This window comes from Ammospiza caudacuta, chromosome 27 (assembly GCF_027887145.1).
Source record: "Ammospiza caudacuta isolate bAmmCau1 chromosome 27, bAmmCau1.pri, whole genome shotgun sequence".
In the NCBI taxonomy this organism is placed as follows: domain Eukaryota; kingdom Metazoa; phylum Chordata; class Aves; order Passeriformes; family Passerellidae; genus Ammospiza; species Ammospiza caudacuta.
The window spans coordinates 5245953-5266541 of NC_080619.1; the positions used below are offsets into that span (position 1 = coordinate 5245953).

Sequence of the window (20589 nt, forward strand, 5' to 3'; positions counted from 1 at the left end):
AATCGGGCACCGCCCCCACGGCACCGCTGGCAGAGCCGGGGGGGTCCCCTCGCCCCGACACCCCCGTTCTGGCGGCCGGGGGGGGGACGCAGAGCCGTGCTGGGGAGGGTGAGGTGGGTCTAGAGAGGAGGGGAGGGGGTGGTCGGGGAGGGGGGGGGGGGGTTTGGTTGGTTGGTTTTTTTTTTCATCATATATTTATTACATAAATATATAGTAAAATAGACCAGCAACAATTACCATAAAAATATCTTTCTTTAAAATCCTGACCAAAACACAAAAGGGTTTAAAATCGCACGTCACAGACTGTGATTGTCACGGGGGCTCCACGGCCCCCCCGGCCCGCGCCCCTACATTCAGCGACGCCGGCCGCGACCCCCCCCCCAACCCCACCCCCCCCCCCTCCCCAGCACCCTGCATAGTGGGGGACCCCGCGTGGGGCGCGCCGAGCCGAGCCGGGCCGTGCTGGGCCAGGTGCTGGCCGGGCTCGACGCCCGCGGGCAGGGGCAGCTCTGGAGCCATGAGGTATGTGCTTGGGGGGGGGGACACACAGGGGGGCACGGGGACCGGGGGGGGGACGCGGGGTGACCCGGGGGAGGTGGCGCAGGGGTGGGGGGCACCGCTGTGGCCCCCCGGGACCGAACGCTGGATGCTGGACGTGCGATGGCGACGCGAGACGGAGACGCGGGGACGGCCCGGGGGGGGCGTGGGGGGTGTAGAGGGTGGGTGGGGGGCGTGCGGGTGGGCAGCGGGTGGGGGGGGCCGGGCTGAGCCCCCCCCCCAGCCCGGGACAAGCTGCCCCAGGGCCCCGTGTGCGGGGATGGGGGGGTCACGGGGGCTGATTAAGACACGTCCCGTGTCGCGACGGGAGCGCGCGGTGTCGCGCGGAGTGTGCGCGGGAACGCGCGGGCAGCGCAGGGACACGGCAGCGGCACCGCAACGACATGGAACGGCCACGGTACCGGCACCGGAACGGCCACAGCATGGCCACGGTACCGGCACCGGAACGGCCACGGCACCGGCGTGGCATGGCCACGGTACCGGCACCGGAACGGCCACCGCCCTGGCATGGCACGGTCGTGGTGCCGGCACTGGCACAGCCACGGTACCAGTACTGGCCCGGCCACAGCTCTGGCGTGGCATGGCCACGGTACCGGCACAGCCATGGCACCGGCACCGTGCCCTCATTGCACCAACAGGAGTTGCCATGGCACTGACATGGCACGACACGCGTGGCCGCGGCACCGGCGTTGCGCCAACTGGCACCGACATGGCACAGCCACGGCACCATCACGGCCACCGCCAGGTGCGGGGGGCATCGCCCGGGTGCCGCGGCCCCGCCCGTGGCCCGAAGGCACGAGGTGGGACCGGTGCTGTGCCAAGGGTGGGGGGCGAACCCCCGAACCTGTGCCCCCCGCCCAGTGCGGGCGTTAGTGTTGGGCTCCTATTGCACCGCCCGCAGCCGGTGCTGCCGGGACCCCCAAACCGGGACCCCTCAAAGTGGGGACCCCCAAACTGGGACCCCTCAAAGTGGGGACCCCCAAAGTGGGGGTCCCAGCCAGGCCCCCGCCCGAGCCAGGCCCCTGGGTGGGGGTTTAAGACATTTTGCACCAAGGTCCAATCCGGCGCTGGTATTTGGGGCTGGGGGCAGGCGCCCCCTCACCCAGGGCACCCCACAGCCCCGCTGTGCCCCCCAACCCAGCTGCAAGGGGTCTGGCAGGGCCCCCCCAACACAACCCCAATGGCTGGGGGGGAGTCTGGGGTGTGGGGGGAGCCCAGCCCGGCCCCCTGTGCCTATGGGAGGAGGGGACGTGTCTGGTGTTGGGATTTTCTGCTTTTAAACGACCCGTAAAAAGATTTTTTTTTTAATTACAAAAATTATATATTTTATATATATTTATATATATATATATATATATATATATTAGCTTAGGTGGGCCCGGCCTGCCTTGCCGGCCCCCCCCCGGCCCGCACCCCCCCCTCGGCCTCCGCCTGAGGTAAGAAAAAATTCACAAACCTAAATTTGGGGGGGGGGGGTGATAAAAAGGTGATAAAACCATTCCCGGGTGCCCCCTCGCAGCTGTGCCCCCCCCAACCCTCCTTAAGCCCCCTGTGGGATTCCCCCTGCCGGCCCCCGCCTCAGCCCGGCCCCCCCGGCAGCACTGGGGGGGCAGTTGGGGGGTGCAGCCCCCCCAAAGTGCTGCTGCCGGGGAGGGGGGGCCGTAGTGCAGTGGGGGGACACCCAAAGCCCCCCCAGCCGGCGCCTCCAGGGCCTTTGCAAACTCCTGACGGACACGACAAAACCCACGAGGACAAGGGGGGGAAAAACAACAACAAAAAAAAAAAGGACAACGGAAAATTGGGGGGGTTTGGGGGGGGGGGGAGTGGACCCCCCCCACCCCAGTGTCCTGCAGCGCCCACCATCCGCGGCGCTTGGCACAAAAATCGTTTCCTCTCAGCCCAAAAAAAAGACAAGAGAACCCCACCAAAACCCCAATTCTGGCCCCAAATTTGGGGATAAGGGGTGGGGGGACACAGGGGGGGGGTCACCCCAGCCGGGGCAGACCCAGTGGGCTGGGGTGGGGGGGGGTCCACCAGCCCTGCACCCCGATGGGCTGGGGTCCCCCTCGCCACTGCTGTGCCCCCCCTGTGCCCCCACCTTGCTATGGGGGGGTCCTGGCCCTCACCCCACTATAGGGGATGGGGGTCCCAGCCCCTGCCCTGCTAGGGGGGAGGGTCCTGGCCCCCACCCCAGCCCCCCAAATTGCTGCCCGGCCAAAAGTGCATATGGCCACGGCCCCCCAGCCGGGGCAGCCTCTCCCTGTGCAGCCCAGAGCCCCCTCCTCTCCTCCCTGCTCTTCCTCCTCCTCCTCCTCCTCCTCCTCCTTCCAAAGTGCAGTTAGTTTAATATTTTAGCCTCTCAGGGAGGGAAATAAATGCTTAAAAAATAATAATCTACGAAGAGAAGGACAATAAAGGGAACGCTCGACCGTCGGGGCCCTTCCCTGTGCAAACAAACAAAATTCGTCAAGTCCTGGGGCGGGGGGTGGGAGGGTGGGGGGTGGCTGTTGGGGGGCACAGCAGGACCCCCACCCTGGGCACAGCATCCCCTTGTCCTTACAGGGGGACACGAGAAAGATTTGGGGGGCAGGGGGCCAGAGTGGGGTTTGGGGGGGCACAGGGTGGGGGTGGTGTCGTCCCTACACCTCCTGGTCCTCGAAGACCTCGAGGAAGAGGGGGGGGAAGAGCTCGGTGGGACACTCCACCTTCATGTGCAGGAAGCGGCTGGCGTGGCAGGCGCCGATCATCCGCAGATCCGTCACCTTCATCAGCAGCTTGGGCCAGAAGTGGGGAATGTTGTGTTTGCGGTAGTTGATGTAGTGCTCAAAGGCCAGCAGGTAGGTCTCCTGGCACTTCTCGATCTTCTCCACGCAGATCAGCCCCGTCCGGTCTGCAGGAACCCAAGGAATCGTCAGGGGGTGGTGGAATCACGCAATGGTTTGGGTGGATGGCAGGGACACCTCCCACTGTCCACCTTCCACCCTGACCCAGGGTGCTCCAAGCCCCATCCAGCCTGGCCTTGGACACTTCGCTTTGTCAGGTCCTCACCACCCTCACAGAGAAGAATTTTTTCCCAATACCCCACCACAACCTCCCCTTTTTAGTTTAAATCTCTCCCTGCTGTCCTGGCATTCCCTGCCCATGGAGGAGTCCCTCTCATAGGGCTGAGTGTCCCAAACACCCCCTGGCTGTTGGGGTGCCCACCCCACAGACCCACCCCAGCCTGGCAGGGATGCCCAGGGGACCAAGAGGCTCAGCCTGTGCTCCTGGGTGCCCTCTTCATGCTCCTGGAGCTCTGGGAATTGGGGTGCCCACCCCAAATCCACCCAAAATCCAGGGGGGCATGATTTCCCACCCAATGCACTCTGAAGGTGTTGGGGGGCTCTGGTATCGGGGTGCCCATTCAACACCCCCCAGGACAGTGAGGATTTTGGGCATTGGGGTGCCCACCTAATGTACCTCCAAATGCTGGGGGTTGTAGGCAAAGAGGTGCCAACACAACAATCCCCATGGACACCCTCTGGGCATGGCAGTGCCCACACAATGCACCTCTAAATGCTGGGGGCTCTGGCATTGGGGTGCCCACCCAACACACACCCAGAACACTGAGGACTTTGGGCATTGGGGTGCCCACCTAATGCACCTCCAAATTCTGGGGGTTGTGGGTAAAGGGATGCCAGCACAACAGTCCCCATGGACACCTTCTGGGCATTGAGGTGCCCACCCAATGCACCTCCAAATGCTGGGGGTCGTGGGCAAAGAGGTGCCAACACAACCATCCCCATGGACACCTTCTGGGCATGGCAGTGCCCACCCAATGCACCTCTAAATGTTGGGGGTCGTGGGCAAAGAGATGCCAACACAACCATCCCCATGGACACCCTCTGAGCATTGGGGTGCCCACCCAATTCCCCCCAAACCTGCAGGGGACCTCTGGCATCAGGGTGCCCACCCAACCCCTCCTCAGGACAGCGAGAACTCTGAGCATTGGGGTGCCCACCCAACAAACCCTCTGACTCCCTGGGCACCGGGGCACCCATCACCCCCTTACCTGAGGACATGAGCAGCACAGCCTGGAGCAGGGCCACCTCGGTGTCATCCAGGTTGAAGGCAGAGAGGGACTTGCCCAGGTCGAAGATGGCATCGGAGACGACGCCGAGGCCGCCGTTCTTGAGCTGCTCCCGTTTCACCGCCATCTCCCCGCTCAGCGTCAGCGTCTCGCTCTCGGGGTCGTAGCGCACGGCCGCCCGCAGCGACATGATCTCCATGCAGCACCCCTTCAGCAGGATGATCTGGTCCTCACAAGGCAGCTGGGGGCAGTTTTGGGGGGGTTTGGTGTGATTTAGACACTGGGCAGAGCACCCCACGCCTCCCAAAGTCCCCAGCCTGCGTTACCTCTGAAAACATGGGCAGTTTTTTGGCAAAGTCGACCACGCGGGTGATGGCCGGGGTGATGATTTTTGTAAACTCGCTGAACGCCTCCAGGTCGACTTTGTCCCCGTCAGGCATGGAGGCCATAGGGGACTGGCCGATGTCCTCAGGCTGTGGGGGACACGGTGGTGTTGGGGGGTGTCACGTCACCATGTGTCCCCTGGGACCACCGTGGTGGCATTGGGGAACGTGGTGTGACCGTGCCACCCTTGGGACCCCCACAGCATTGGGGGCATTGGGGGTGCAGTGTGACTGTGTCCCCCATGGTGGACATTGGGTTTGGGCATGCAGTGTGACTGTGTCACCCTCTGGGACCCCCATGGCGGGCAGTGGTGTTGGAAGTGTGGTGTGACCATATCCCACCCTGGGACACCCACGGTGGCACTGGGGGTGTGGGGTGACCATAGTGTGACCAACCTGTGGCCCCCACAGTGGTAGGGGGTGCAGAGTGACTCTTTCCCCTCCGTGACTCCCACAGTGGACAGTGGCATATGGGGGTGCAGTGTGACCGTGCCCCCCCTCTGGGACCCCCGTGGTGGGCAGTGGTGTTGGGGGTGCAGTGTGACCCTGCTCCCCCTCCCTGGGACCCCTCTGAGGCCATGATGTGACTCTGTCCCCTCTCTGGGGCCCTCATGTCACCGGGAACAGCCGTGGCAGGGCCGGTGCAGCAGCCAGGAGAGGGAGCTGCATGACAGGGACAGTGACAGGGCCAACGGCAGGGCCAGCCCAGGGCCACCCGCGGGCACAGCTGTCCCCTTCGGTCACTGCTCACCCCTGAACCCTTTGGGGGTGACCAGCTCAAGGACGCCGAGCAATGTCCCAACCCCCCTCGAGTGCCCAAGGACACGGTGACATCCCAAACCTGGCACTGCCACCACGTGTGTGCCGAGCGCCCGAGGTGGTGACAGAGCCCCTCCACTGCATCCCCTCACCAGGAATTTCCGCTTCTGCTTCCAGTGGCTGCCCTGGGCATTGGTGCTGCGGTGGGCTTCTGTCACAACGTGGATCAGCTCCCACTCCTCGGCGCTGGGGTTGGGGCGGTGCTGCAGGGATTTGATCATCTCCTCCTTCCGCCGCCGCTCCCGGTTCTCCTCGATCAGCTTCCTCTTGGCTACCCGCTTGGAGTCATCCAGCACCACTGCCGGGACCCCCAAAATCAGCAGGGATCCCCTCACAATGCACCCCACAGCTGCACCCCCAGAATCGGCGAGGATCCCCTCACAATGAACCCCACAGCTGCACCCCCAGAATCAGCAGGGATCCCCTCACAATGCACCCCACAGCTGCACCCCCAGAATCGGCGAGGATCCCCTCACAATGAACCCCACAGCTGCACCCCCAGAATCGGCGAGGATCCCCTCACAATGAACCCCACAGCTGCACCCCCAGAATCAGCGGGGATCCCCTCACAATGAACCCCACAGCTGCACCCCCAGAATCAGTGAGGATCCCCTTACAATGCACCCCACAGCTGCACCTCCAGAATCAGCGGGGATCCCCTTACAATGCACCCCACAGCTGCACCTCCAGAATCGGTGAGGATCCCCTTACAATGCACCCCACAGCTGCACCCCCAGAATCGGTGAGGATCCCCTTACAATGCACCCCACAGCTGCACCCACAGTGACCCCCCAGCCTCCTCCTGCTGCTCTGGGCATCCCAACTCACCCCATAGCACCATGACCCCAACCCACCTCCTCAAAGCCCCCCACTATCATCTGGGACCCCCACAATCAGCAAGGACTCCCCATTCGTGCATCCCATCCCACTGCAGCATCTGAAATGCCAGATTGCTCCTGCAGCTGATCTGGGCACCCCAAAATGCCCCACGGTGCTGGGACCCCAACCTGCTCTGGGGGGGTCCTACGGCTGATCTGTGCACCCCAAAATGCCAGGGCCCCAACCTGCCCTGGGATCCTGCAGCTGATCAGCTGATCGGGGTACCCCAATGTGCCCCACAATGCCAGGACCCCAACCTGCCCTGGGGTCTTGTGGCAAAACTGGGTACCCCAAAGTGCTGGAACTCCAACCTGCCCTGGAGTTCTGCAGCTGATCTGGGTACCCCAAAGTGCCAGGACCCCAACCTGCCCTGGAGTTCTGCAGCTGATCTGGGCACCCCAAAGTGCCAGGACCCCAACGTGCCCTGGAGTTCTGCAGCTGATCTGAGTACCCCAAAGTGCCGGGACCCCAAGCTGCCCTAGGGGTCCTGCAGCTCAACTGGGTACCCCAAAGTGCTGGAACTCCAACCTGCCCTGAGGTCCTGCAGCTGATCTGGGTACCCCAAAGTGCCAGGACCCCAACCTGCCCCACCAGCCAAGCCCCCCAGTGCCCCCCAACTCACAGTCCATGGCCATGCCCACGGAGATGCACTTCTTGAAGCGGCACAGCTGGCACTGGTTGCGGGTGATCTTGTCGATGACGCAGCACCCATCATATTTGCAGGAGTAGGTGGGGTGCAAGTTCTTCTGGATGGTCCGACGGAAAAATCCCTGGGGAGGGCGAAAGGGGGGGACACAGTGAGCCCTGCTGAGCCCCCCCTGAGCCCCCCAAACCCCCCCTGCCCCAGCTCACCTTGCAGCCCTCGCAGGTGATGCAGCGGTAGTGGTAGCCGGTGGCCTTGTCCCCGCACACCACGCACTGTTCATCTTTGTCCAGGTAACTAGGGATGTACCCTGGGGGGACCCCCGAGTCAGGGACCCCCAAGGCACCCCGGGGCAGGGTCCCCCACAGCAGGGACTCGTGGGGTGCTCCATGACAGAGACCCCCAGAGAACCCCATGATGGAAATTCCAATGACAGAGACCCCCAGAGCACCCCAAGTCAGTGGCCCCTGGAGTGCCCTATGACAGGGGAACCCCTGGAGCACGCTGTACCAGTGACCTTCTGCACACCCCACATCTGGATCCCCAGAAACCCCAAGTCAGGGACCCTGGAGCACCCTGTACCAGCGACCCTCCCACACACCCCACATCAGGGACCCCTGAGAAAACCCTGAATCAGGGACCCCCTGCACACCCCAAATCAGAGCCCCCCCAGGAGCCCTAAATCAGGGACTCTCTGCACACCCCACATCAGAGACCCCTGGCACAAGCAGCATCACCCCCCATGCCAGGGATGCCCAGTACACCCTCCCCTCTCTGTGCCTCAGTTTCCTCTCTTGTCTGCACCCAGCGCTGTCTGCCCTGCCACTGCCTCCACCCTGGCACGGGAAGGGTTAACTCTGGGGTGTGTGAGTGGGGGGTGCCCGAGCCCCCCGCAGCAATAAAGCCCCCATTATCCCATTAACCGGCAGCAGGGGGGGGTCCCTGTCCCCCTGGCACACAAAGACACACTGTCCCCGCTGCTGTCCGGGGAGCAGAGCCCCCCCAGCCTCCCCACCGCCAACCGCTCAGGGAAACTGAGGCACGGATCATCAGCAGGACCCCAGCACCCTCCTGTCCCCCCCTCGTGTTTTGGGGGGGCTGGAAGTGGCAATCCGCACGGGTTGGGGGATATGGGGAGGGGGCTGAACGCCTGGGTGCCCCCCACAATTCGGGGAAGTGTCCGGCATTGCTGCACCCCACAAACGCAGGCGTGGGGACCCCTGTGGCGCTCTGCGGGTGCCGCACGTGGGGCTCCCCGGGTGTTCCCCCCATTCAGGGAGCGGGGAAGGCGCAGGGGATGGGCGGGAGCCGCACGCCCGGTTCCCCCCGGTTTCCCCCCGGCAGCTCCCGCCGGCGCCGGCCGCTCCCCGCCGGGGAATGGGGCAGGGCGGGGGGCAGCGCCCGCGGGGCCCCCCTTATCGGCCCCCCTTATCGCCCACCCCAGGGCGCTGCCGCCCCGATAGCGCCGCCCCGAGCTGAGGGCGGACGAGACCCAGGGGGACCCTGCAGGGATGTGGGGTGCAGGGAGGGATTTTGGGGTGCCTGGGATACAGGGGGTGTCCCTGCGAGCCTGGCAAGGATATGGGAGCTCCTGGGGTGCCCACAGGGGACACGGGGTGTCCGTGGGACTCCGGGGAACCCAGGGGTGTCCGTGGGACATTGGGATGCACAGACATGGGAATCTTGGGGTGCCCGCAGGAGACACGGGGTGTCCGTGGGACACCGGGGAGCCCAGCCGAGATCTGCGGTGCCCGTGGGACATTGGGGTGCGCAGACACAGCAATCTTGGGGTGCCCACAGGAGACACGGGGTGTCCGTGAGACTTTCTCACTCCGGGGAGCCCAGGGGTGTCCGTGGGACATTGGGATGCACAGATATGGGAATCTTGGGGTGCCCACAGGGGACACGGGGTGTCCGTGAGACTCCGGGGAGCCCAGGCGTGTCCGTGGGACATTGGGATGCACAGATACGGGAATCTTGGGGTGCCCACAGGGGACACGGGGTGTCCGTGAGACTTTCTCACTCCGGGGAGCCCAGGGGTGTCCGTGGGACATTGGGGCGCGCAGACACAGCAATCTTGGGGTGCCCATCGTGGACGACGGGTGTGCACAGACTTTGGGGGACCCGGGTGACACATAGGGACCCTGGCAAGAATTCGGGACCCCCAGGGTGACGCATGAGGTGCCCGGGTGAGCCGGGAGTGCCCAGCAGGGTTCATGGGGTGCCCGGGTGAGCCGAGGGTGCCCAGCAGGGTCAGGGGGTGCCCGGGTGAGCCGAGGGTGCCCAGCAGGGCTCATGGGGTGCCCGGGTGAGCCGGGGGTGCCCAGCAGGGCCAAGGGGTGCCCGGGTGAGCCGGGGGTGCCCAGCAGGGTCAGGGGGTGCCCGGGGGGGTTCAGCGGGAGCCGCGGGTGCCCCCCCGTACCTGACATGCTGCTCTTCACCAAACATTGGCTGCTCTTTCTTTTGCGCTTCCCATCCAGCCACCTGCGGGAGCGGGGGGGGGGGGGGGGTCACAGGCTGGGACGGCGCCCAGGGATTCCCGCTGCCCCCCCAAAAATTCCAACAGCGCCCCAAAATCCCCCTCGGGCCCCCTTCCCTGCAGGCCCCGCCCGGGGGTCCCAACGCGGCGATGTCGCGGGTGGGTGCGGTTGGGGGGGGTGGAGAGGACCCTGGGGACCCCCCCCACCCAGAACAGCCCCCCCGGGACCGGGACCCCCCCCCCGGGACACGGCACCGCCCCTGGGGGGGGGAAAGAGGGGAAGGGAAAGGGTGGCGGGTGGGGGAGGGGAAGGGTGGGGGGGTGGGGGAGGGGCGGGGGAAGGGTGGGGGGAGGGGCGGGTGGGGGGAGGGGCTCATTCACAGTCAAAGACAAAATGTCCTTTTGGCTGAGCGGGGAAGTGACGTCATCGGGGGCTCAGCCAATGGCGGGCGGCGGGGGTCCGCGCGTGCCCGGCCCCGCGGGGGGGGAGGGGCACCTGAGGGGGGGGGGGGGGGGCGACACGGGGACCTCTCACCCACCCCCCCCCCATCAGGGGGGGCTTCAGCCCAAGGTGACCCCGAAATAGCCCCGGGATGCGGGGGGGGGGGGCGTGAGTGGCCCCCGCGGGGAGAGGCACGAGTGGGGGGGGGACACCATGGGGACACCTGGGCATGGACACACCAGGTGACGCGTGGGGTGCAGGGGGACACGCAGGACACGTGGGGATGGTCCCCAGAACGGGAGGGGCGGTTGGGGACATGTGGGGTACAGGGTGGGGCTGGGGTGCACAGGACATGGGGGACACCCACGGAACGCGCGTGGGGACACGCGGGGGGGACGGGGACACGAGGGACACCCAGGACACAGGGACATATAAATGACCGTGCAGGGGGACACAGCGGGCGCGAGGACACAAGGGACACACCGGGCACGACAATACAAGGGACACGGTGGGCACAGGGCACACCGGGCACAATACAGGGGACATAGTGGGCACAGTGACACACCAGGCACGACAATACAAGGGACACGGTGGGCACGACAATACAAGGGACACGGTGGGCACAGGGGTGCAGCAGGTATGGGGACACTTGGGGACACACACGACATTCGGACACAGAGGGCGCAGGGACGCGCAGTGCCACCCCAAGCAGCGCCACACGTGTCCCCGCGCCGGGCTGGGCGCTCACCGGGTGTCCTCTGGCTCCGACAGCGGGTCCAGGGTGCTGGGCTTCTGTTCCATTCACCGCAATTCCATCAAGGAGCGCTCAGCACCGACCGGGGGGGGGCTCCGGCGCCACGCGGGGGCCACGGCGGGGTGGCCACGGCCGGGGGGGGGGGGGCCACGGCGGGGGGCTACGCCGCGCACCCCATGGCGCCCCTCAGTGCTCAGCACCGCGCAGCATCCCGGGCCGGACCCTGAGGGATGGCACAGTCAGCCCAAAGCGCCGGGAGAGGGGAGCGACCAGCCCCAAGGGACACGGAGGGGACCCCCAGGCAGGGGTGGGGTGTATGGGGCACCCCCAGGAGGTGTGGATGGTGATGGGGGTGCGTGTGAGCGTGCAAGGGTGTGTGGAGTGTGTAAGGGCGGTCAGGGCTGGGCAAGGGCATGAGGGACGTGTGAGAAGTCAAGGAGGGAGCGACGTGCAGGGTGTGACAGCAGCGGGGCTGGGCCAGAGGGCAGAGCGGGGTGAAACGCACACGGGGGGCTGAAATGCACGGGTGTGAGAAATGCACAGGTGTGCAAGGCTGTGGGAGCATTCAAGCAGGGGAAGAGTGTGCAGGGTTGGGGAAGAGCGTGCAGAGATGTATGAGAATGCGCACAAGTGTGTGAGCGTGTGCACGGGTGTGCCACGCCGTGGGAGAGCATGCAGGGCACATGTGAGAGCGTGCATGGGTGTGCAAGAACATGTGCAGGTGTGTGAGAGCGTGCATAGGTGTGCAGGGCACATGTGAGAGCGTGCATGGGTGTGCAAGAACATGTACAGATGTGTGAGAGCATGCACAGATGTGCAAGGACATGGACAGGAGTGTGAGAGCATGCACAGGTGTGCAGGGCACGTGTGAACGCGTGCATGGGTGTGCAAGACCATGTACAGCTGTGTGAGGCTGTGGCAGCAGGGAAGGCGTGTGTGAGAGCGTGTGCAGGGCTGTGCAAGGCTCTGTGAGCGTGCACAGGCGTGGGTGGGCGTGCAAAAGCACACCCAGGGGTGCAAGGCTGTGCGAGGACGTGCCCAGGGCCGGGAGTGTGCAGCAAAGCACAAGCACGCACACATGGGAGCTCCCCCCACCTTTGGGGCAGGGCTGGGGGTCCCCAAGAGGAGGGGAGAGCGTTGGGGCAGGGGGTGCAAAGGGCAGCAATGTTCACCGCACGGCCGAACACCCCAAAATCCGGGGCTGGGGGTGAATTATGGGGCGATTTATGGGGCAGGCGGCCACTTACGGGATGGGGGGCGCCGGAGCTCCGGGCGATCCCTCCTCTGCGAGCTCTGCTGTGGCAAAGACACGATGGGTGGGGGGTCAGGGCACGGGCAGCACCGGGGGGCACCCCGGGAACCCCTCCCCAATGACGGCAGCAGCACCGCCGGCTCTCGGCGCCCACATCCCACGGGTGCGATGGGGGGGCCCTGCTCACACCCCCCCCCTCCCCGTGACCCCCCGGTGACCCTCCCGGTGCGAGGGGCGCGGGGGGGCCCGGAGCCCGCGGCGGGGGGGGGCGCGGGGGGGCGGCGGCGGGCGCGGTGCCCAGCCCCGGGCTCCTCCGCTCCGCGCGGGGACAGCAGAAAGTAGGTCACGTTTGTCTTGGCCGCCACAGAAATTCCTCCGGCGGATTTAAAACGCGGCGGACGGGGCTGGGGGGCCCCCCCGACACCCCCACGCCGGCCTCCATTGCTGTCGCCCCCCTCCTAGATGAGGGCACCCCAACCAGCGAAGGATGAGGGGAGAGGGATGCTGCACCCATGGGTGCACAGAGCACCCCGCGCCGCACATGGGGTTCGCATGAGGGGTCCCCCAGAATGAGGAGGGGGCGTCGCCTGCAGCAGCCTCTTCAGGGAAACTGAGGCACGCAGCGCACCCACCAGCCCGGGGTGCACTCCCCACCTCGGGGGGGGCTTATGGGGAATGGACGCCCCTCGCCCGCAGCCCCAGGCCGGGTTTGGGGCCGGCGGTACCTATAGAGCCGGGGGCTGCAGCAGCAAATGTTTGTTCCATATGGGAACGGCGCGCCGAGAACTTCCAAGTATAGGCACTGGCAGGGATCCAGAGCTGCGCGGCCCCCGCCGGGCACCGGCCCCCCCGCCGCCCCCCGCCCCTCTCCCCCGGGACCCGGCAGAGCCCCGACACGCTCGGGGCATGTGTGGGGCTCGGGGTGCAGCGACGTGGCGCTGGAAGCGCTCTGGGGTGGAATATGGGCTGTCCCCAAAGCCGGCGTGCGCTGGGTGGGCTTGGCCGCCCCGCCTCAGTTTCCCCGCCGAGGTGGTCTGGGGGTGCAGCCCCAAACGAGAGAGGTTTAGGGATAAACGGGGCGGCGTTTTAGGACGGGGTTCGCCACCCCAGCGAGACCCCAGCAGCCCCCTGACACCCTCGGCATCACCGGCACCCTGGGATCGCCCGGCGGAGCCTGCGGTGCCGCTCCAGGAACCGTCACTCGAGGAATCCCGGGCGCGCTGGGGCGGCCCAGACAGACAGACAGACAGACACGGGAGGCGGCTCTTCTCGTCCTCCTCCTCCTCTTCCTCCTCCTCCTCCTCCAGCGGGACACGTGTGATGAGCGCAGCCAGGTCTCAGCCCACCCTGCGCCGCCGGCACCCAAACCCGCGCGTCCCACCTGCAGCACCAGGTGCTCTGGGTGGGTGCTGGGTGGGAGCGGGGTGGCAGCCGGCGGGAGCCCCCCCGGCGCCCCCCCAGCCCAGCCCCACGCCCAGGGGAGCGTTTCTGCTGAGTCGGGTGGTTGCAGGCGGCTGAAAACAACCCTGGGGCAAAGTCCGGGGCTGGGCCCGACGGCGGGAGCCACCTCGCCCCAGCGGGGGCACCCAGCACCCCGCTCCCCACGGACCCCACCCCGGGGACACCCCAGACAATGGGAGATCCCTCCACAAAGGCACTGACCGCCTCCGTGGGTGCCGGGGCTGCCCCATGGGGACATTGCCGTGTCCCTGCCCCCCAGCACAGATGGGCTCCGGGGGTCCCAGCGCCCCCCCAGCCCAGCTGCCAGCCGGGTCAGGGAGGTGAGGCCCTAAGCGCTTTAGCCACGGTGCCAATTAGCGTGATTAGCACGGGCTGGGGGCAGGGCAGCCCCGCGGCCGCTGGCCAGGGATCCCCGGCCATGCGGGCACCGGGGCAGTGTCACCGTGGGCACTGCGGCGTCACGGTGGGCACCAGGGCACTGTCACACTGGGCACTGGGGCAGTGTCACGGTGGGCACCAGGGCAGCGTCACGGTGGGCACCGGGGTGGCACAGATCTGCCTGACAAACCCTGGCTGCACCGGCTGGCACGGCCGTGCCATGGGAGTGTGGCCAGGCACGGGGCACCTGCCGTGCCACGGCTGGCGGCACCCGGCACGCGCCGATGCCCATGTGTGAGGCCGTGCCAAGTGCCACACGCGTGTCTGCGGCTGCTGCTGTCACACACCTGTGCCAGTGCCTGGCACACCATCACACCCAGTGCCACGCAGCGCTGCGGGCACGTGTGGCAGCGGGGACAGCGCGCTGTGCCGTGCTGCGCTGTGTCAGGAGGCTGCAGGAATCCCAGGCATGCACAGCAGCTGGGCAACCCGAGCAAGGGGGATGCCACGGGCCTGACATCAGGGCAGCCCCCCCAGTGCCATGGGGGCTCTGCATGGTGCCCCCTTCCCACAAAGGATGGCTGAGCCCGGGTTTGTGTCCTCCCTGTGGCTCACGGCTCATTGAAGCCACCACTCGTAGGACAAGCTGGTGGCTGCAGGGCTGGTGACCTGTCCCGACACTGACAGGGCACCCAATGTTGTGGCCTTGAGCCTCTGACAGGTCCTGTGTCTGACACGTCCTGCATCACCACAGAGGGGACCTGCACCACGACCCAGCCCTGGCCCTGCAGCCCCCAGGATTCCCAGGAACTCTGCATCCAACCAAGGCCCCCAGGATTTCCAAAACTCTGCATCCAACCAAGGCCCCCAGGATTCCCAAAACTCTGCATCCAACCAAGGCCCCCAGGATTTCCAAAACTCTGCATCCAACCAAGGCCCCCAGGATTCCCAAAACTCTGCATCCAACCAAGGCCCCCAGGATTCCCAAAACTCTGCATCCAACCAAGGCCACTCCAGCCACTCCTTCCTGCCGTGTGTGAGCATTCAGCTGTGCCTCCTCTTCCCTATCCCACAGGAGCTGCCTGGCAGAGAAAGAGCCACACTCCCCTATCCCCAGCAGCGTGTCCCCTGTGCCAGCACACAGGATGTGCCTCATCCCGCTGTCACAGCTTGTCCAGGCTGCAGAGGTCACCCAAGAGGGTGACCCCCGAGCACCTGGAGTGTGCTGAGTGTGCCCAGGCTCAGCTCTTTGGGGTGGCTGCGGGCCCCGAGCCCCGCGGGGTGCCCCTGGCCCCAGGAGGTGTGCCGGGACGCCGGGAGCTATTCTCAGCCCTTGGCACGGCATGGGACGTTTCTAAATCGGGGGCTCTGGTTCACGTGCACGGGGACTGGGGGGAGCTCCTGGGTCCCCTCCCCCTGCTTGAAGGGGGGGAGGTGGCCGCCACGAGGTGCCCAGCGCGGGCACCCACGAGGGGACACAGGGACAGGCACCGGGACACGGCACCGGGACCGTGTCCCCCTTGAGAAGGGGACACACGGGACAGTCGTCACAGTGTTCCTGCAGCCACCCGACCCTGTCCGAGGGTCTGCAGCGCGGGGGACACCCCGAACGGCACCGACCCCGCCGCGCCCCCCGCCCGCACCCAGCCTGAGCGGGGCCCTGGCAGCGCAGCCCGCGCCCGCCTTCGCCTACACCGCGCCCCCCTTTTCTCCTCCTCCTCTTCCCCCCCAGTCTGGAGGGGCACCCAGGCGTCCGGCCCCGCCCCCATGCACCGGCGGCTGCGCGGGGTCCGGCGGGGCCGGGGGTCCGCGGGATGAGACCCCCGGGGCGGCCCCGCCGCTGCCTCGGTGTCCGCTGAGCCGGGAACGCGCTGGCGGGGCGAGGAGCGGAGCCGGGGGATTGGGAGGGGGGGGGGTCCCGCTTCCTGCAGCCGCCGCCCGTCAGGAGGGGTCGGGGGATGCGCCCGCAGCCTCCCCGTGCCCGCTCCGCAGGGTGCGGGACACCGGGGACACCGGGGACACCGGGAGTGCGCGGCCCGCGCTCCCCGCTCCGCGAACCCGTGTGCGGGGCGACCCCGCGAAGGTCACGGCCGCGGGAGGGAAAGGGGTGCCCGTGGAGCCCCCACGCGAGGATCTCGCTCCCGGGGCCCGCACCATGGCGGGGGGCGCACGCATTTGCACCGAACTGCCCTGGGGAGGGGGGGACGCGCCTCGTCCCCACCCTGCGCCAAGACCCCCGGGCAGAGGAGCCCCCCCAAACCGGTTCCACCGGGGTTTGCCCGCGCCCCACGGCGGCCCCAGCCCCCTTAGCGCTGCAGCGGAGCCGCGGGGGTCCCCGGTGCCGTCGGAGGTCAGGCGGGGTGAGGCACAGCCCGGCCTCCCGGTGCGGCTCCGGTGTCGGTGCCGGTGGCAGTCCCGGGCGGGGGGGGTCACGACTGAAGGTCGCGGTCCCGGGGTGACCTTGGCCGTGGCGCCCGCCCGCCCCTGCCTCAGTTTCCCCGCATCGCAGAGTGGGGACGCACCAGAGTCCGGTTGGGACCGCATCCCTAACCCCGGCGGCGACACCGGACCGGGGCAGGATCCGCCCCCCCGGGGTTGGGGTGGGGGACACCCCGCGGGACCGCGGGGCGCCGTGCACAGGGGAGCCCCCGCCACGCCCCGCGCCCCGCTCAGGGCGAAGCCCGTGGTGCGGGACTCGAGCCCCCCCCTCCCACCCCGCCGCACCGGGGACGCCCCCCCCGCTGCCCCCGCCCTAACCGGGAGCGGCCGAACCGCCCCCCCCCGCCCCCCCCGCGCTCCGCTCTCGGCGCAAAAAAAAAAAATTAAAAAAACAATTTAAAATTTTCATAATAAAAAAAATCGCAGCATTCCTGCCGCCCTGCGGGGTGGGTGCGGGGGAGCGGACACAGCGGCCCCTAAAACCCTCACGGACACCCCACGGCGCCGTCACGGCCCGGCCGTCCACGGTTCCTCCCCCCCACCCCCCCCGCGCCGCGACAGGGCCACGGCCTGCCCACGGCCCGGCCCCGCGACCTGCCCACGGCGCGGCCCTGCGCCCAGCACCGCAGAGCCACGCCGCGGCCCGGACCCCGCCACGCCGCCACGCCACGGCCACGGGGGGGCCGCGGGGCCGGGGGGCCACGGCCGGGGGGGGGCTGCCCCCGTGGCGCGGCGTGGCGGGCGGGGGGCAGCGCCGTGCCCCGCATGCAGCAGCCGCGGGTGCGCTGGGGGTGGGGGGCGCGGTGCCCCCCCCCCACCCGCCCCCCACGGGGGAACGCGGCCCCCCCCGCCCCACGCCAAACGCCCGGATTTTCCAAGAAAAAAAAAAAAAAAAAAAAAAAAATCTTTGCCCGTGTTTTTTCCTCGCGGTTCGCGGCCCCCGAGCCCTCCGCGGGTGCCGAGGCTCCCGAAGCGATCGCCGCCCGCCCCCCCATTCCACGCACCGAACTGCGCCCGTGCTCAGCCGGGGGGGCCCGGGGGGGGCGGCCGTAAACAACCGGGGGGCGGCGGGGCCGCTCGGGCCGGCGGGGCCGCTCGGGCCGTACCTGAGGTCGACGGCGGCGGGCGCGGAGCGGCGGTGCGGGGCGCGGAGCGGGGCTCGGAGCGGCGGTGCGGGGCGCGGAGCGGAGCGGGGCGCAGCGGCGGCGGCGGCGGCGGACGAACGGCGCTGGCTCCTCCCTCCCCCGGCCCCGCCGCCCGCCCGCTCCGCTCCGCCGCGGCCGCAGCCCCCTCCGCCGGCCGCAGCCGCTCCCTGCACCCGCCGCGCCCGGCCCCGCGTGGGGACCCACGGGGGTACCGCGGCTGGGTGACCCCGGGATGGCGGGGTGGGGACGGTGGCGGCGGCAGGGTGTGTGTGTGTGTGTGTGTGTGTGTGTGTGTGTGTGTGTGTGTGTGTGTGTGATGGGAGCCCTGGCGGTGCCCGCGGGAATGTGGTGACAGCGACAACGAGGACGGGGGGTGGTGAGGGCAGGGTGGGGGGCTGTGGGCAGGGGGGGCGAGGGGAAGTGCCCAGGGGGTTGGGGATGGCACCTCGGGGAGCTGGGCACTGTGCCCACAGCGTCCCCGGCGTGGTGCCCGTGGCCACAGGAGTTTGGGACGGTGCTCGCGGGGATGTCGTGACAGTGACAACGGGGACGAGGGATGGCGACCACAGCGTGGCGGGCTGTGCCGGAGGGGGAGCGGAGACGGTGCCCAGGGAGGCCCAGGGGATGCCCGTGGCAGGGTGGGGATGGCGCCCACAGGGACTGGGAACGGCACCCACGGGGATGCTGTGACAGTGACAACCTGGTGTCCACGAGGGCAGGGCACGGCTGGGGACGGTGCCCACGGCCATGCTGTGATAGTGACACTGGGGACCGGAGAGGCTGCCCACAGGATTTGGGGACAGCACCCAGGAAGGGCTGGCACGGTGCCCTCGCTGGGTGGCGGTGGGGTGGAGACGATGCTCACGGAGATCTGGGACGGTCCCCACGGGGCTTGGTGACAGTGCCCACGAGGCAGGGGGCAGCTCCACACCCCGCGGTGCCCAGCCCGGCCCGGGGAGGGGCACACACCAGGCACGGGGGTCCCAATCAGACCCACACCACAGGATCCGCTCCCGCAGGACACCCGCACGTCGGGGGGCCCTGCCCCTGCGCCCCCCGGGGGATGTGTGGGGAGAACGGGGGTCGCACCCTGCTGTGGGGCCGCATCCGGAGCCGCTGTGAGGCCGGGGATGGCGGCGTGCACCGGGAACGCGGGGGGAATCACTGGGGAGGGCGCTGAGGGTCGCCCCCCGGAGCCCCCCGACCCGCCCGTGCCACCCCACCCCCGTTCCCAGCAGCCCCTGCTCCCAGCCCCCCCTCCCCTTTTCCACCCCGGACTACACGTCCCGTCATGCCCGGGCTTAAAGCGGCTCTGCCGCCCCCCACCCCCGCCCCGAGCCCTGCAGCTCGGCCCTGGGACCCCCGGGGGGGTCGGTGTGGCCGCCCCCCACCCCCCAGCCCCGTGGGTACCCCCCTCCCTGGGCTGCACGGGCGGTGCGGTGACACCCAGGGGGATGGGGGTCCCCAAGGGATGAAGGCTTCTAGGAGAGGAGGGTCCCCAAGGGATGAAGGCTTCCTTGGCACGGGTGTGCCCAGGGGATGCTTTCCCATACTCGGGGGGTGCAGGGAAGGGGGGTCCCCAGCGGCTCTCAGGGCACGGTGCTGCTCAGAACGGGGACAACAAGGGGACAGCGCTACCCTGGGAACGGGGATCTCCAGGGGATGGTGGTCCCCAGGTGATGGGGACACCCAGGGGATGGAGGAGAGTGACACCAGTGACACCTGGGACTGCTGGTGGCTGTCCCACAAACACCGAGGGACCCCCCAGGACCTCCTGCTCCGCTGCTCCCCACAGCCCCGTGTCCCCACAGCCCCCACGGATGGCCCCGCTCCCTGGGTCACCCTGGGGCCCTCCTGGCCTGCCCGGCGCTCCCAGCGTGGCGGGGCAGCGGCAGCGTGACGGCCCCCCCGGCCCTCCCTGCCTGTTCCGTACACTTTATCCTCAGCAAACACGGCACGGCCGCGGCCCCCCGCAGCCGTCTGCCCGCGATAAGGCCGTGGCCGAGCTTGCCTGCCCCCAACCCCGTCTCAACACCACCTCATGACCCCAAATCCCCTGCCCGAGGCTGCCTGGCAGCCCCCATCGCAGTGGGGAAACTGAGGCAGGGCTGGAGCTTGCCTGTGGCCCCTCTGGAGCGCATGGACCTCTCGCATTCATCACCAGCTCTCTGTGCCCTGTGAGGTGCCCCCAGGGCCACCACAGGTCTCTCTGCGCTGTCCCAGCAGGGTGAGGACCCTGTGCCCTGTGGCTGTCCCTGATTTGGGGGGATTTGGGGGGGATTTGGGATTTAGAGGGGCTCTGCTGCTCTTGGGGTGCAGACACTCAGCCGAAATACGCTCAATTAAATTCGTCCTGCTGCTCTGCTGCAGAGACACTAAATATAGCCCCAAATCAGCAGTGGTGCCCCCCCAGGACCCCCAGGGAGGGAATGACACCCAACACCTCCATCCCCAGCATTGAACACCCCCATGGGGCAGCACCCACCACCAGCTTCGGGGGGTCTGGACAGCCCCATGGATCAAACCCTTCACACCCCGCCAAACACCCGTCACCAGCCATGTGCCCCCCAGCAGGACGTGCCAGCAGTGCCCCCGTGGGAAGGGGGAGCCCCCCACGCTGGCCCCCGCTCGCCCCTCGCCTGCCCCCGGCTCTGGGAACGGCCCCGGCCCCTTCCGGCCCCCCCCCCCGGCCCCGGGCCGGAGGCAGCTGTGCCGGGGCGCCCTGCCAAGCACCGAAACCTCGACGCCTTCCCCCCAGCCCGGGGAGCTGCGACCCCCCAAGCACACCCTGCCACCCCCCACCACTCCCTCCCCCTGAATTTGGGGGTGCCGTGCCAAGGAGAGGGGGGGGGGTCCAGCACAGCCTGGAGACCCCCGTGTTGTGTTTT

General features: G+C 68.0%; 3 protein-coding genes across 3 annotated transcripts; 2 read left to right on the forward strand and 1 right to left on the reverse strand.

The window, feature by feature from the left end:
* Window positions 1-2940: 2940 nt before the first annotated feature.
* Window positions 2941-12329, reverse strand: THRA (thyroid hormone receptor alpha). The gene is made up of 9 exons (XM_058820781.1): window positions 12274-12329; window positions 11021-11249; window positions 9774-9835; window positions 7561-7661; window positions 7331-7478; window positions 5922-6127; window positions 4954-5100; window positions 4610-4868; window positions 2941-3448 (listed from the first exon to the last, which is right to left on the reverse strand). The coding sequence occupies exons 2-9, from the start codon at window positions 11071-11073 to the stop codon at window positions 3198-3200; spliced, it is 1227 nt and encodes a 408-aa protein (XP_058676764.1). The 5' UTR covers window positions 11074-11249; window positions 12274-12329; the 3' UTR covers window positions 2941-3197.
* Window positions 12330-12953: 624 nt separating this feature from the next.
* On the forward strand, window positions 12954-13796 carry LOC131568744 (basic proline-rich protein-like). The gene has a single exon (XM_058820830.1). It carries the CDS (start codon window positions 12954-12956, stop codon window positions 13794-13796), a length of 843 nt encoding a protein of 280 aa, XP_058676813.1.
* Window positions 13797-14157: 361 nt separating this feature from the next.
* Window positions 14158-18823, forward strand: LOC131568745 (collagen alpha-1(III) chain-like). Its single transcript, XM_058820831.1, has 8 exons — window positions 14158-14411; window positions 15193-15304; window positions 15544-16803; window positions 17118-17347; window positions 17502-17922; window positions 18025-18077; window positions 18175-18339; window positions 18721-18823. Exons 1-8 carry the CDS (start codon window positions 14158-14160, stop codon window positions 18821-18823), a joined length of 2598 nt encoding a protein of 865 aa, XP_058676814.1.
* The last annotated feature ends 1766 nt before the right edge of the window (window positions 18824-20589 follow it).